Below are 16,158 nucleotides of genomic sequence, written 5' to 3' on the forward strand. Positions count from 1 at the left end.
GGGAATAAATGCTTTTAAAAATACAGAAAGGGGCTTCCCTGGTGGCGCAGTGGTTTGGAATCTGCCTGCCAATGCAGGGGACACGGGTTCGAGCCCTGGTCTGGGAAGATCCCACATGCCGCGGAGCAACTAGGCCCGTGAGCCACAACTACTGAGCCTGTGCGTCTGGAGCCTGTGCTCTGCAACAAGAGAGGCTGCGACAGTGAGATGCCCACGCACGGCGATGAAGAGTGGCCCCCGCTCACTGCAACTGGAGAAAGCCCTCGCACAGAAACGAAGACCCAACATGGCCAAAATTAAATAAATAAATTTATTTTTTAAAAAGAGCTAACTAGGCTGTACATAGGATTAAAAAAAAAAGAAATATCATGAATACAGGATAGAATAAATAACTGAATGTATGGATTATACTACAGAAAGGTAAAACATATTCTGAATAAATCTGAGGCCCAGAAAGTAAGTGAAGAAGATGACTGGTACTCCAGGAGAAATCAGCGGAAAGAATAAGAAGGATAAGAGATTTCCATTGGATATCATTTATGTGGAAAATACAGGAGGGATGGCATATATGTGCAGTTCTATAAATGGTTTTAATGTAGTCATATAATGACTGTGAATTAACTATCACTGGATCAATACAGATGAAATAAAACACAGAAATTAATGTAATGTCAAATATAAATGAAATATACTAAAAATACATAACTAAATGCAACAAACAAATAAGAATTCAAAATATTTTTATTTTTCCCTATGTCCTACTAGATTTTGCATAGATATTTCCAGAAAAAAAAAATTGCTCCAAAGATTATTTTTTAATAATGGAAGACTTGAAAAAATCTATAAGCATATTTTGATGAGAAAAATAGTATATTTATTTAACATTAAAGTATCTGTAGGAAATTATTTGTGAAAAAATATGACAGAGTCTTTTCAATGTCAATGATTTTCTACTTAATTACATAAATGTTGATTGTCCATTTTTTAAATTTCTAGTTACCCAACTAAACGAGGTAAAGGGGCTTTAAAAACAATGCCCTGAGTGACAGTGTGACCCTACGTGAGATGGGGCTCTTCTCTCTGGCACATTCATCCCGTTCACAATAACACCAATTACCACAGTACTCGGTTACAGCTCACGTTCAGCTTTCGATTTAGCCTGTTTTGTTGTTGTTGTTCTTGCTCCTTTCTTGCTTTCTTTTTGGTTTATTCAAGGTTTTCTTTTCCTTTCTTGTTAATTGAATTTTTCTGTCTATTGTTTCACAACTTACAATTTAGTTAATTCTTTAAATTTCACGGGACTTCCCTGGTGGCACAGTGATTAAGAATCTGCCTGCCAATGCAGGGGACACGGGTTCAAGCTCTGGTCTGGGAAAATCCCACATGCCACAGAGCAACGAAGCCCGTGGGCCACAACTACTGAGCCTGCGCTCTAGAGCCCGTGAGCCATAACTACTGAGCCCACGTGCCACAACTACTGAAGCCCGTGTGCCTAGAGCCCGTGCTCCACAACAAGAGAAGCCACCACAACGAGAAGTCCATGCACCGCAACGAAGAGTAGCCCCCGCTCGCCACAACTAGAGAAAGCCCACACGCAGCAACGAAGATCCAACGCAGCCAAAAATAAGTAAATAAATTTAAAAAAAAAATTTTGCTAACATTTTACACACATATCAGACAAGTAGGCCTATCTCCCTGATAACCATTTCCTACTGTTCTGTGACATTTTAGTTGCATATTAATTTAATATGATCTAAATTACACCACCACTGTTACATGTACCACAAATGTCTTCATATCCACACACTAATCCGTTCTTGCACCTCTGTCCTTCCTTCTAGGCCCGGTTTTCCTCCACATTAAGAACAATCTTTAGAAAATTCTATAATCAAACTATGTAAAAGATAAACACTCTCAAGTATATTGCCTGAAAAAACTTTACTGTACACTTGTTTGGATTAGTTAGGATAAGTATAAAATTACAGGTTAACAGTTATTTTCTCTCAGATATTTGAGGTTACTATGCCATTGGATTCTGGCTTCCATCTCTACTACTGAGAAGTCTATTATTATTGAAACATTTGTCTTTTGTTTAGGTAATTTGCATGTTCTGTCTGTGTGCTTTTCAGATAATCTTTTTGCTTTTAACACTTTGTGATTTCAGTCCAGCATATGTTGGTGTGGTTTTGTACCTATTTATCCTGCCCAGGAGTTTCCTCGTGTCTTTCATCTATTCTGTAACATTATCTGCAAGTATATCTGTAGGAGGAAACCCTTTTATCATCTGATTTTTATGTGAAATAATCTTAGCCCAGAAGACTTTGTGTATCTCAAATTCACTTACGCTCAGAGGATGTGGAATGCCTTACAAGTAAATCTGGGAAGGAAACTTGGCCATGACGTGATCATTATCGACCTTGTTCCTTTTATTTCTCTCTCTTCTGTTCCTGCTTTCCACATGTTTCACCTCACAGTATTACCCAGTAAGATACTGATTATTGATGGCTGGTATTTCTAAAATTTCATTCATAAATTTGTCTCTCACACTAAGGTACATTATTCAAAATATTCTCTATCATTAATAAAAGTGACATTTTACTTCCATAATTATTTTGTAAAGTTGTTCTGGGCCAGATGGAAAAGAACATTGCCTTTTAATAAGGAATCCCTCAAAACTCCCAACAATACCAATACCTTAAAATAAATGTCCTTTCTGTTTTCTCTGTATTCTCTTCTTTGGAATTCTTACATGATCTATGTTGGGTATCTTTTTCCATACTTATCTCTCTTAACTCTTCTGCTTTTTCCATCTTTTAAAACAGAGTGTGATTTGTTCAGCTCTATACTCCAGTTTTCTAATTACTTCATATTTTAACAGCTATGTTTTATGGTATTTAACGCATATATTGAGGTTTTAATTTCCATGGTAGAATTTCTAATTATTTCTTTTGCAGGTCTGTCTGGTATATTGTTTGACAGTAGCTTGTTATATTTTAATCACTCGTATAATTGACTATTTAAAATATATTGATTTTATTTACTTTTTAGTTTTTTTTTTTTGGCCACACTGCATGGGTTGCAGGATCTTAGTTCCTTGACCAGGGACTGAACCCAGCCGTGCAGTGCAAGCCCCAAGTCCTAACCACTGGACCGCCAGGAAATTCACGAACATATATTGATTTTAGATTCTGCATCCCTCTTATGTAACCCTATCATGTAAAACTTTGTGGTCACATTTTTGCTTGCTGTGTCATATAACTTGCACTAATAGTGGAAGCTTCCTTGTGTGTTCTGGAATTGGATTGTGAACTCATGTTCAGGTGGTCTTATCTATAAGAGTCTTGTGTGTCCTGAGCCAGGGATGTATCTTTCTGGCAGTATTTTCAGTTTGCAACTGATTTTAAATGTTCATGTCTTTTACTGCATGTTCCCAGACCACACAGAATTTGTAAATTTGATGCATGGTTACAAATATCCAGAGAAGACTTTATTTTCACCCAGAGACGGGGTGCAATAGAAAAACTGCCTCGATGCCTTTCGTCCTCAGCTTGGAAGTTTTGAATCTACTCCTGCACTAAAATACCTTGAAGCCTCCTTCTTCATAGAAGCTTTCACTTCACTTCCCTGAACCAGGAAGCCCCCGTTCTCCTGACTGCACATGATTATTAAAATTTAAACTCTTCAGATTTGAAACCTGACTTGATATTGTTAATTTTTCAGTATGATATTGTATTTGGTTATATTTGTTTAGAAAGCCCATTTTATATAAACCTGGTAAAAACTTTACAGGTGAACATAATATATGTTTGGTTTTTTTGTTTCAAAATAACCCAAAAAAGAGTGTTGGGAATTGAGAAGAGGTAAAGGTGAACTGTATTTTGTCATAGAGAAGTTCGGTGATGGGTGTGTAGTTGTTTCGAGTACTACTTCCTGTATTTTTGCACATGCCTAAAGTTGCCCACAATCACAGTACTTTTTAACCCAACCGTGGTTAGTACTTGCAAGAGCCCTTCTGTCCCTCACCCTCGTCCTCCGTGAGGCAGGACCAGCTTCTGGTTACAGCTCTGTTTTTCAATTTTACACTGGTACTAAACCTTATTTTTGAATTCTGTTTTACACTTAAATTATATTTTATCTGTAAATTTTAGAAATTTTGTACCAAAATTCTTTTTTCCGATAATTTAATTTGCCTTATGTTTTTTAATTAAAAAAGAATAATTTAGACCAGGGCACCTATTTGCATTATTTTAAGATTACAACTGAACATCCATCTTTTTGAAAACAGGATGAGAGGGGATTTGAACAGTATCACTTAAATCATAGATTATATTCTCAATGATAACTTTGGCTTTATTACTTAATCAAACTTTCACACTTTCAAGATAAAAACAACTGCCATTCTTTAAGGCTCTTGAAATTCTACCCTTAGGACAGTTTTTAGAATGCATTTCTGCGACTCTCCGTGCCAATGTCAAATCATCACCTCTGAAATTGAAATTTTATGACACTCCAAGGAACCCACAAACTATTTAATAAAACTAGAGAACAAACTGGGTAACAAGTTTGAAATAAAAAACAGGTACCTTAAGCAATGGTGGCATCACTGCAGTAAGCAAACTCCTTTCCAGTTTGAAGGATAACATTCATTGGAAACTACAAGTTTAGGTACATTGTGGAGATGAACGCATTGGCCAGTGGATATGCACATATTTAGACTGAGGCTTACTTAATATCTGTTAAATAAAATGGGCAGTTTAACTGTTTTCACATATGTAGACACTGAGCTTTAACTTTCAATATCAATAAGACAGAGTTACAACAAATTTATATTTTCCTTTAATTGTCTCAATTCAATATGTCTTCTTTCCTGACCAATGGTGTCTATGGACAGTGGATTTATATGTGCAGGGTACTGAAATGCAAAACGTTTTACTATCATACCAAGTATTAAAATGTTTTTCTTCTAAGGACTGAAAACGTTTTGGAAGAGAAGTGATGAGAGCTGAATTAGGTACACACCTGCCTGACATCTCCATCTCTTCTTTGGGTGCTTCTGTCAGTCAGCTTTGAAATAGCTGCACACTTAGGCCAAGGAGTAAGACGTAGTGTACCTGGTTCAGCCTTAAATGTCATCTTTCGCTTTTGTAGATTTTTAAATCTTTTCACCAAAGACAGACACAATCAATCTGTCCTAAATGAATGAGTGTAGGTTGCATGTCAAACTTAAAATCTGCATACGGTGCAATAAGATTCACTGCCAAATACATTTTTTTTGCCCAGCAGTAGTTTTGCATCAGATGATGTGGGGAAAAAAATCAAAACTACTAGACTTTCTTTCCTTGGGATCATCATACTTGCTTTTTTCCCCAAAGGAGAACGTGGCATAGCCTACTTAGTATTTCGAAGTTTAAAGAAGAGAGTAAATCCACGGTTAGCGTCTCATCGTGGGGTGCTATCATTTCTGTCTTGGGAATGATGGACATGTTTCAAAAGAAATTTAAGCCTTGGTGCCCTTTCAAATACAGAACAATAGCAAAAAGCATGTGTTTCCTTCATCTCCTGAACTCTAAGCTTGATTAAGCTCAGTAAAGGGCCACTAACACCATCAGACAGCTTTAGAAAACTATTTTTATTAGTTCTTTCCAGATGACTATAAACGCCAAGAATTCATGAAGATACATTTGCTTCCTTTTGTGAAAGCCGTTCAACGTCGTCTTTGATATGAAGATCACAAGTATTGCTTCCTAGTTAAAACAGACAAAACTGTCCATGAATAGGAGCCTCTTTTAGAAAACAAATCACTGTTTATGCAATTCTGTAGCTCTGGAAAGCAGTTTCTAGGAAAATGAGGGCAGGACATGACCAGGAAGAAAAAAAATCTAACTAGCATTTATAACCTTAACAGCCAGTTGTTAAAATACAACAATACCTATGGACAGTTATGAAATGACAGACACTCTTATTTTACTAGGCATTTAATATGAATAAATGAATAGGTATAACATATGAGGCGTTAAAGAAAAATGAAATTAACTGTAGCATACTCTATCCATCTTAAGATATAGAACTTGGAATATTACAAATCATAAAAGAATATAGAAGAAAGGTGGAGGTGGTGACAGTACAGGTTTTTATCTTCTTAAATTACTGCCCACCCCCAAGAAACAACCCTAGAGGGACTGATACAGAGACACACTCACACACACACACTCACATATATAATCTCTCTCTATATATCCTCTTTATAAATTAATAACATCTACAACAATGACAACACAAAAGGCGATGAGGCAGCCTCAGGCACCCCGCGTTGTGTTTGGTAGGGGAGAAGAAACACAAAAACAGTTACAAGTCTGGTATGGTGTTAATATCTGGTAGAAGGAAGCAGAGACACACAACAAAACCTCTGATGGAGATGAACCAACAGAAGGAAAACTCATAGTGAAGCGAACTCTCTGGAAAGCACAGCAAGCTTAAAGGAGCATCACAGCTGAGGCTCGGCAGGACTGTTTGTACTTGAAAATTAATAGGTGAGTGGGAGGGTCTCCTAAGGTCTGAAGGGGCTGGGACAGTAAATCCTGTCAGCGCGTCAAATTCACCAGCCAAAGCTCCCGTCTAGGACAAGACCCTGATCTGAGGAGAAACCTCTGGCTAGAAGGAAAAAAATAAAGATACACTAACAGGAAAAACAAAACATAGTTTTAAGAGACAGAGTAAGCATCAGAACCAGACTCAGCTATGGCGGGAATGCTGGAATTAGCAGACTGGGAATTTAAAACAACCCTAACAAGTATGCTAAAGACTCTGCAAGTAGAAAGCGTGGAAGAAGAGATGAGCAACGTAAGCGAAGAGACAGAGATCCTAAGCAAGAAGCCGAAGGAAATGCCAGAGACCACATACAATGCACCAGAAATAAAGAGGGCCTTTGATGGGCTTATTAGTAGACAGGACATGGCTGAGCAAAGACTCTCTAAGCTCAAGGATGTATCAATAGAAACCTCCAAAAATGAAGAGCAAAGAAATAGAGACAAACAAATAAAAAACAGGAAAAATATAGAAAAGTTTTCAGATTAACTACAAAAGGTGGAATATTTGTAATGGAAATACCAGAAAAAGAAGAAAGAGAAAATGGACAGAAGAATTATTTGAAATAATATGACTGAGAATTTCCCCAAATTAAGATAAGATACCAAACCACAGATCCAGGAAGCTCAGAGGACACCAAGCAGGATGAACTGATTCCACCCCTGCCCCCCACCTCCAGCAAAAAAAAACTATATGTAGGCATGTTATTTTCAAACTATAGAAAACCAGAAATAAAGAAAAAGAATCCTGAAAGAAACTGAAAGAAAAAGAAAAAACAACTTACCTATAGAGGAACAAAGATACAAAGATAAGAATTACATCTGACTTCTCAGAAATCATGTACAGGAAGAGAGTGGAGGGAAATATTTAAAGTGTTGAGACAAAATAAATCAATCTAGAATTCTGTACTTTGCAAAATAACCTGCAAAAGTGACGGAAAAATAAAGATTTTTCTCAGATAAAACACAATATGAAGGAATTTGTTGCCAGTAGACCTGTGTTGCAAGAAATGTTAAAAGAAGTTCTTCAGAGAGAAGGAAAAAGATATAAGTAAGAAATGTGAATCTCCATAAAGCAAGGAAGAGCATCAGAGAAGAAATAAGTGAAGGTTAAAAACAAGGTTTTTTTAAATTTTTAATCGAACAGAAAACAATTTGTTCAAACCCCTTGATCCTCCAGGGTTCCCTAAGGTTTTCCTCTGTGACAGGTCGGGGAAGGGGATGTTTGGTCAACGCTGGTCTATTTCACTGCAGAGAAAATCAACTGATACAATGTGCTACATTACAGTTTATCCAAATTATTATTTCACTCAAAACAGGCTGTGATGTCACGATGGGGACAGGGCCAAGCTGGCTGTCAAAGCAAAGTACAAACACGTCTGTTTTGGTGTAACTATGGTGTGACTCACAATACCCAACTGCACTTAACAGAACGATAGGAAAGCAGCTTGGACAATCACTGATTCCTTTTTAAAGTGGCAAATTAGGATAAAAACATCAAATGGAGTTTTTACTTTTGAAATTGTAAGTCTCGACTTTGAAATTACTCCAACTGCCACATCCAGTTAATAGAGGAGTGTGTTCTAGATACTGTAATCAGACGCAATACAAGGTAACAAATTAAAACATTCGAATTGCTTTATATATTTAAGAACAAAAACAAACGAACAGAAAAACTTTTTAGACCGAAACAGAAACATTCTCAATTTACTTACTATCTGAAAATGCTGCAAAATACGTTTCTAGTTTCTAGTACAATATGTTTTGCCATATCCTAAGAGAATTGAAGATGTTCTATGAAATTATACATTTCATATAGGTTGGGTTTTTTTATATCTATATGCGTCTTATTCCAAAATAATCTGAGGCTTTACTTTAAATTCGATATTATTTTATTTATATGCCATCATAAGTGTACTAAGTATTCATGTAATACAAAACATTTTTCCTATATGTATTTGATATATAACATTGAAACAAATACTAATAAGTTAAGAAATTTTTAGTATTAATTAGATTAATGTTTCTGTGTGTACTAGGCCTGTGGTAACATTGTAATTCCAACACCCTCAAAAATTATTTAATATTGTATGTAAAAATAATTACTTGAGGAAGTCAGAACTTTTATAGACTCAGAGACAGTGGAATAAGGAGGTGAGTATCTAATTAATTAACTAAAGCATCTGAGAGCCCACACTGTGATAAAAGTAGTAAGTTCTCACCATGAAGACCATAGAATACTACTAAAATATTTATAGGCTTTCAAAATTGCAACATAAATATGTGCTTAAGTGTCCAACACTAAGTTATTTTAAATGTGTTAATGAAATAAGCCATTTCAAAACATGTTTGCCAAGGTGAAGAATTAACACATTCACTGATTATTTTATTCATCAAATATATTTAAATTATTCTGATATGTTCTAAGTGAGGATCTCAGCAAATATCCAAGAAAGCAATGATAAAACTGGACAAAACTGTTCAAAAGCAATTTGTTCTTAGTCTAGAAATTGACCACTTATTTAAGAAAACCTACTTAGCCTCCATAAGAACATTTCAAGTCTGTGGTGTCTTGTCTGAAGTTTCTCTTAACTCCCCACCTAGCTCCATGATGGGCTCGTTCTACCAGCGTAAGACAGGTCATAAACACCAGCAGCCTCACTTCGGGAGGTGGATGTCCTGATTCTTAGTGAAATATGAAAACCCATGACCAGAAGTGCTGTCAAAAACTATCATGATCCCACCAGCAAACAACAGGGAAAGCCAAGCAACAAACTTGTTGTTAAGAAGACTGGGTTATCTGAGGAATGAAACCACCATAGTGGTCTTTAATGAACCCCCAACATCCTTGATTGTCTGAGAAGCTGTGCATCTCCGCAGAGACAGTGGAAGGCCTGGAACAGCTGAGCTTCTTTGGCTGAGCAGGAGGCCTTGCATCTATGGGAAACGAAGCTAGGATATGCCTGTAGGGCGCCTCAGAACTGAGTGTGTGTCCCACCCCCTGCACTGACCTGACGCATTTGCAAAGGGTCACTCAAAGTATTTTTAAGCACAGCATCCATTGAATTCCCAAACAAAGCTGATCCACAGGTAACACTTAGGAGCTAAGCTAAAATAATACAAACTAAAACCAGGGATTTCCATGGATGCAAACTGCAGGGGAGACAAATTTTACAGAAATAATCCAAACAAGTCACTTAAAAATAAATGACTAGGGCTTCCCTGGTGGAGCAGTGGTTGGGAGTCCACCTGCCGATGCAGGGGATGCGGGTTCGTGCCCCGGTCCGGGAAGATCCCACATGCCGCGGAGCAGCTGGGCCCGTGAGCCATGGCCGCTGAGCCTGCGCGTCCGGAGCCTGTGCTCCGCAACGGGAGAGGCCACGACAGGGAGAGGCCCACGTACGGCAAAAATAATAATAATAATAATAAATAAATAAATAAATGACTAAAACAAACAAACACATGGCAAATATCACAGTATCGAAGAAACATGAGAAGCTACAGTTGCAGCAGTACAGTTTACAAAATAGCATATAAAATTTACAGTTTCTGGAAAAAAGAAACCCATTTAAAACAGGAATGTGTGACCCAAAGAAAGGAAAATAAGAGCAGTCAGTAGACACTGTCCCTGAGAACAAATAGCTATTGGACTTACTAGACAATGGCTTCGAATCAGGTATTATACATGTCAGAAAAAAGTAAAAGAAACCAAAATACAATAATTGAAATGAAAATCTCAGTACAGAGTTACAGTAAATTTGAATTGGTTGAATAAATAATTAATAAACTTGAAGACAGATCAATAGAGAGTCCCCAATTTCAAAAAACAAAAATTAAGAATAAAGAAAAAATAAAAAGACCCATAGTCCATTAAGCATAACGACATATGTATAGTAAAAGTCCTAAAAGTAGAGGTAAGAGAGTAAAAAGGCAGAAAAAGTATTTGAAAAAGTGTCTCAAAACTTCCCACACTTAATGAAATATTAATCCAAGTAGCTCAATAAACTCCAACTAAGATAGACACAAAGAAATCCACCCCTAGCTATATCACAGTCAAACTGTTGAAAGACAAAGAGGAAATCTTGAACACAGCAAGAGAAAAATGGCCCATCATCGCATAAAAGGAGCCACATATGATAAACATCTTACTACTCATTAGAGTCAATGGAGGGCAGAAAGCAGCGGAAAGACATATTCAAACCATTGAATTAAAGTAAGTGTCAACCAAAAATTATATATCAGGAAAAACTATCTTTCTAAAATAAAGGTACAGTAAAGATATTCCACAACAAAAAGGGACAGATAGAATTTGTTGCTAGTACCTGCCTTACAAGAAATGCTGAAATAATTCCTTCAAGCTAAAAGAAAATTAACACAAATCAATACAAAGAAATAAGAATTACTGATGAAGAATATTACATAGGCATATATAACTATTCGCTGCCTCTCAGGTCTTTCTGGTAATTGTTTATTTTTTAGCTCTATGTTTTCTTCCACCAGTCCTTTATTTTTCTATTTTTCTTTCATGGGAAGACATCTGAATTTCTTAATCTATAAACAGAAGAGGAAGTTTCCAATTATTGACACTTATTAGAATATCAGTTTTTGTTTAAATCACTTTCAAGTTGCAATCTTAAGGAGGTGTAAGTATGTAAATATGTATATTGTGTATATGTGTGTATAGACGTGCTTTCAGGAACATATGTTCATGAATCCTCTCATCCAATGTTCTCCTTCAACTCCATATACTTCTGATTGCATAATAAGATTCACCAGGAACATCTGAGTTAATTCACGAAAATTATGTCTGAAATCACTCATTTGTTTTTTGAATTGTACTTCTTACATTCAGAGACATTAGTTACACCTTCATCAAAAATAAATGAGAGAAAAGAATATATTCATGAATTGAGTTAAAGAAGACAGAAAGTGGAATTATTTTCTTTATTAGTAAACTCTGTCATATTCAGCGATTCTTTCATTCACATTTTCTGAGTTTCTAAACAAAGGTAGACACTAATGAAAATAAAGGGAACAACTTCTGGAGAGATATATCTGCCAAGTCAGAGAAATAAATTAATGGCGAACACTAGGAATGTATATACCCTATCAGGCAAAGAGAGAGAGAGCTTAGAACAGGACGACCTTCCAAGAATCACTGAAATCCTAGTATGGCAGGATGCCTTTTCAAATACATCCACAACGATATCTCCCATCTCACATGTTCTTCTTATAACGCAGCATTGACCCACCTCCCACGGAGAGGTGGGACCTATGGCCTTTCCCCTTGTAACTGGGTAGGGTTTTGTGACATTTTTGACCATGGGGTGTGGTGGAGCTGAGCGCTATGTGATTTCTGAGACCAGGTCATGAAAGGCAATGCAGCCTCTGCTTTGTTTGCTGGAACACACACTTCTGAAGAGTCCGGTGACCATGAGATGTCCACTTGGCCACCACCACAAGCAACCCGACCAGTGCATGTGGAGGGATCACGTGACTAGGCCCTCAGACTGCATGAAAAGAGAGAGATCCCCACCCGTGTTTCAGTTTGCCAGTTTCTAAACGTAGGTGAGAGGACGGAAGCAGACTTCCTGAGTTAAGCCTTTCCCTAACTCTCAACCTTCTCAGAAACCTGGAGAGAGAATCAAATAATTATTATTGCTGTGAGCTACTAAGTCTTGAGGTCGTTTGTTACATAACATAACATGTACCATTTAGAATATATTGTATAAAATACAATTTGAACAGTACACTTTAGGAATTCTTACAATGATGTGCTCATATTAATCTTAGTTCATAAGATAGTCTGCCATAATAATTTGTTTTTTATGTTGTCTAGTTTTTCTGGCTACATTTTTCCTATGCTTCATCAGCAAGATTTATAAATAGGTAAGAAAGACGTAAATGAACATTCCTTAAGCCTCCACTGCCGGCTGTGAGAGTGAGGAATAGTATGGGTCCTATGATGCTGTGTTTCTTGTTTATACTTGTTCGTCTGCATCTGGCACAGTGGGGACAGGGGAAATGAAGGACACCACATGACCTAAGATGCTGTGTATCTTGTTTATACTTGTACCTGGGATTCTAGGAGAGCACTCATAGTTGGCATTCAGGAAACTTTTGTTCAGTGAATAGATGAGTTAATTAACTATGAGCATTTTGATAGAGTTCATTAACTATGGCCTGATACGGTATCAGGGTAATAATGTTAATAAATAATTAGCTAATTTTTATTGAGAACCTTCTATGAGCTGGGCACTAGTCTAAGAGGTTTACATGTAACCATCTCATTTAAGCTTTAGAGCCAAATTGAGGGTGTTCCAATTATTATCCACATTTAATAGATGAAAAAACCAAGAAGTAAAGAGGTTATTAACTTGCCTAAGTTTATAGAAATAATATGTTTCAATAAAAAATACTCATGACTCTCATTTTGTTTGTTTTCAGATATTGAGAAAGGTTTTACAGAATGTTAATTGTGCATATTTGTTTGACCTCCTCAACTCTGATTCTTGAATTAGCTGTCCAAATGAATCTTAAGATTTGATGAAGTTTCAGATGTGTCCTTCGCATTGTAAGAAGAAAAAATAATTTAGGCAAGGTACCATACTTAGATGTCATATAGGAAACTCTGTAACTTCAACTTTATCTCATGCTGCATTAATGAGTATAAACTGTTAAGATATAAACCATCAAACAAATATTATGTTTGAGCACAAAAAGGAGGAGGAGGAGGAAAATGGGCCTTGAAACACTAGCAGATGTTGAAGTAAAAGGGAACATTCTGCACATGAACAAGCACAGCTACGTGGTTTTTATGCAGGTTTCTACTGTCTGGAACACATGCTCTCAACACAGAGGAGCTAATGCCAGCCATTTCTAGGGACCAGGATGAAATCTTAGTAAAGTACTTAATCCTGTCTGAGAACAAGGAGATTAATATTCAAATAACATTTGGGCTTTCTATTTGCAAATAAGGAATTTGAAAACCCTTTTATATAATATAATATACCTTTTGTATAATCTTTAAATCTCTACCTTTGGCATTAAAAGCATCAATGTGTGAACTGGTCCTGGAAGAGACAACTTAGTTTTGATGGGACTTAAAGTAGTATCAGCCATGATTTTGGAATTATGTTATTTGATTTGTGTCACCTAACAGTTCTGAGCATTCGCGTTCAAAGTATATGCTATTTCACTTTCAAACAAATGCATTTAGGACAACCTGGATTTCAATACCTTATAAGCAATAAAATTTTCCTATCAGCTCATATATATTGGCACTGTTGCTATGAGATCGACGTTTAAAGAATATGAAAATGCTAATCAACTAATAAAGGAAACCTCAACTGAAATGAAAGTTGGGAAGGGAACTTTCATCCCTACCACTTGTCAATTTCCCCAAACAGGAAGAGACCTACCATGACTCCCCAACAGGAAGAAGGTTGCTACTTTAATACCCCAGCTGAAGGAAGAAGATCTTTTCTGGCCTAACAACAAGCCCGGCCAATGGAAAATGCCGCAGCTCAGCCAATGAGAACACACCACCACCCTGAACTCTTACTTTCCTCCAATAAACTTTCACTTAGAGCAGCCCCTCCCCAAACCCCCTTTTCTCTAGAAACCGCAAGCCCTGTCCTTTGCTCTCTGGAGCCATAGCTTGTGTTTTCCAAACTGCAATCCTTCTGACTCTTCCAGGATAAGCTCGTTTTGCTGGTGAGATAACCAGCTGTTTTATTATTAAAGTTGACAAAAGGTTTTGTGGGGAAATAAATCTTCCCTGGAGTTCTCAGAGCTCCTGCAAGAAGCCTCAGTCTTTGGAGACCTGAAAATGTATACAACGTAAAATTGGGAGACATCTGCCTCACTTCCCCTGAAAACATTTTACTCTTTGCACGATATGAGGATTAGATCTGTAGTCGCTTGTCAAGTTTATTTCTCTGCTCCAAAAGGTGACACAACTTCTTTCATCTCCCCGAGATGGACAAATGGTCACAGCCCACACTAGCTCTTAGGTTACACCCCCAAATGTCAGGAAGACCAGTGAAGGTCCCTTTCTACGTATTTACATTTTAAAGAGACATGATACTTGGAATTTGGAAACACCTCTAAATTGTAAACATCTGCATACATAGGGCGATATGGCTCCTGGCGTAACCTGATTACATTCCAAAGGGCTGGAGTTAGGACTCAGGACAGATGTGTTTCCCAGGAGACTCTTCTGAGAGGGGAGGGGGACAGCTGCCTCTTCATAAGCAGAGAATGCAGGAAAAATTCCCTTGGCCTCTCATGACTTGGAATAAGGGTTAAAGCACGTGGGAGGGGGCAACTAACCAATTTTTACTCTGGAGTAGTAAGACATTTGCCTCTGACCCAGAACACTTCAGGCGAGCAGTCGAGACGGATTCAGCAAGGAAGACTGCTAACAGCCCTCTCAAACAGCTCTCGAAACCTCATCCACAGCTCTGTTTACTCTCTGCCAGCCACAGAAACCCACACTGACGCAAACTTTTATATTTGTACAACCTGAGAATTACTAACGAGACAATCCCCAAAAAGCTATTGCTGAATGTGACTGCATGCAAAGTGAAACATAAAAACCCAAAGGAAAAACAAGACGATTCACATCGTTAAAGCCGGCAAGCTGTTTCTAGGGGCTCTACATTTCCTCTTCTCATTGAATTACTGCATTTAGAGCTTGTCCAAAATCATGCAACTTGTAAGTTACTGGGTGTCATGCTGATTCCTTTCCCTTAATCACCCTCCTACTCTATTATCCAGCTTTTATAATATACCAGGATTCAGATAAGTTCATCATTAGTATTTGCACATAAATATGGTGCCCAGCAACACAACGCATGAGCTATATTTATGATCTCCATTTCACAGAGGGAGAAACTGAAGCTTAGAAAGACTACTTGCAAATGTACCCAGCTAAGTGGCAAACCCAGGAAATCTGACTCTGGAGACAATACTTTTAACTGCTGTCTCAGCAGGCAAAACCTATTTATTCCTCAAGTCTCAGCCCAACCTTCCTGTCCTTTGGGAGAGCCTTTCCCAATCTCCTAATTCAACGGGATGACTTTCCTCGGCCCCTCTGTTCATCCCCACCTTTACACGGCTCATCACATGCTCTAGTCACTTGTGTGGACAAACACCTCTATGGTATCACACGTGAAGTCGAGCAGGGCTGTAAGGAGACCAGGCTGATCTCGCTTTCTTATGGCTGAACAAATACATAAGACTCAGAAGGAGCCACCAGATAGGGGCACACGGGGCCAAGAGGCATATGCGACACAACGTCTAACTGCTGATTCCCAGTTAGAATCAGGATCTAATTCCCTGAGGAAATGGCTTTTTAGGTGAGGCTGAACGAAGGAAGCAAACAGTTGGAAAGAAGTTGGAGGAAGATGTGTCCTGTGAGGAGGGGTTAGAGGTCGATGTGAATGATATTTGAGGCAGAAAGAACATGTTGTGGGAAAACTTTGAGATGAAAAGCAATTGAAAAACCGCCAGTGTGTCAGGCGTGTCCTTCATGAGGGGGTGGAAGCCTGGGCAGCTGGGCAGCGGGGCG

At 37.7% G+C, this 16,158-nt stretch overlaps 1 protein-coding gene across 5 annotated transcripts in view; it reads right to left on the reverse strand.

The window, feature by feature from the left end:
- The window catches only part of SNTG1 (syntrophin gamma 1), a 476,492-nt gene that overhangs the window by 250,446 nt on the left and 209,888 nt on the right, over positions 1 to 16,158 (reverse strand). For 3 of the 5 annotated variants that reach the window (XM_067712363.1, XM_067712362.1, XM_067712359.1), the window contains exon 1: positions 4,584 to 4,726. The exons of the other annotated variants lie outside the window; for them this stretch is intronic. In XM_067712363.1, coding sequence (XP_067568464.1) covers positions 4,584 to 4,643 — 60 coding nt within the window. In that variant the 5' untranslated portion in view covers positions 4,644 to 4,726. Of the gene's footprint in view, positions 1 to 4,583; positions 4,727 to 16,158 lie in introns of those variants that run through there. 5 annotated transcript variants of the gene reach the window in all.

This window comes from Pseudorca crassidens, chromosome 17 (assembly GCF_039906515.1).
Source record: "Pseudorca crassidens isolate mPseCra1 chromosome 17, mPseCra1.hap1, whole genome shotgun sequence".
Taxonomy (NCBI): domain Eukaryota; kingdom Metazoa; phylum Chordata; class Mammalia; order Artiodactyla; family Delphinidae; genus Pseudorca; species Pseudorca crassidens.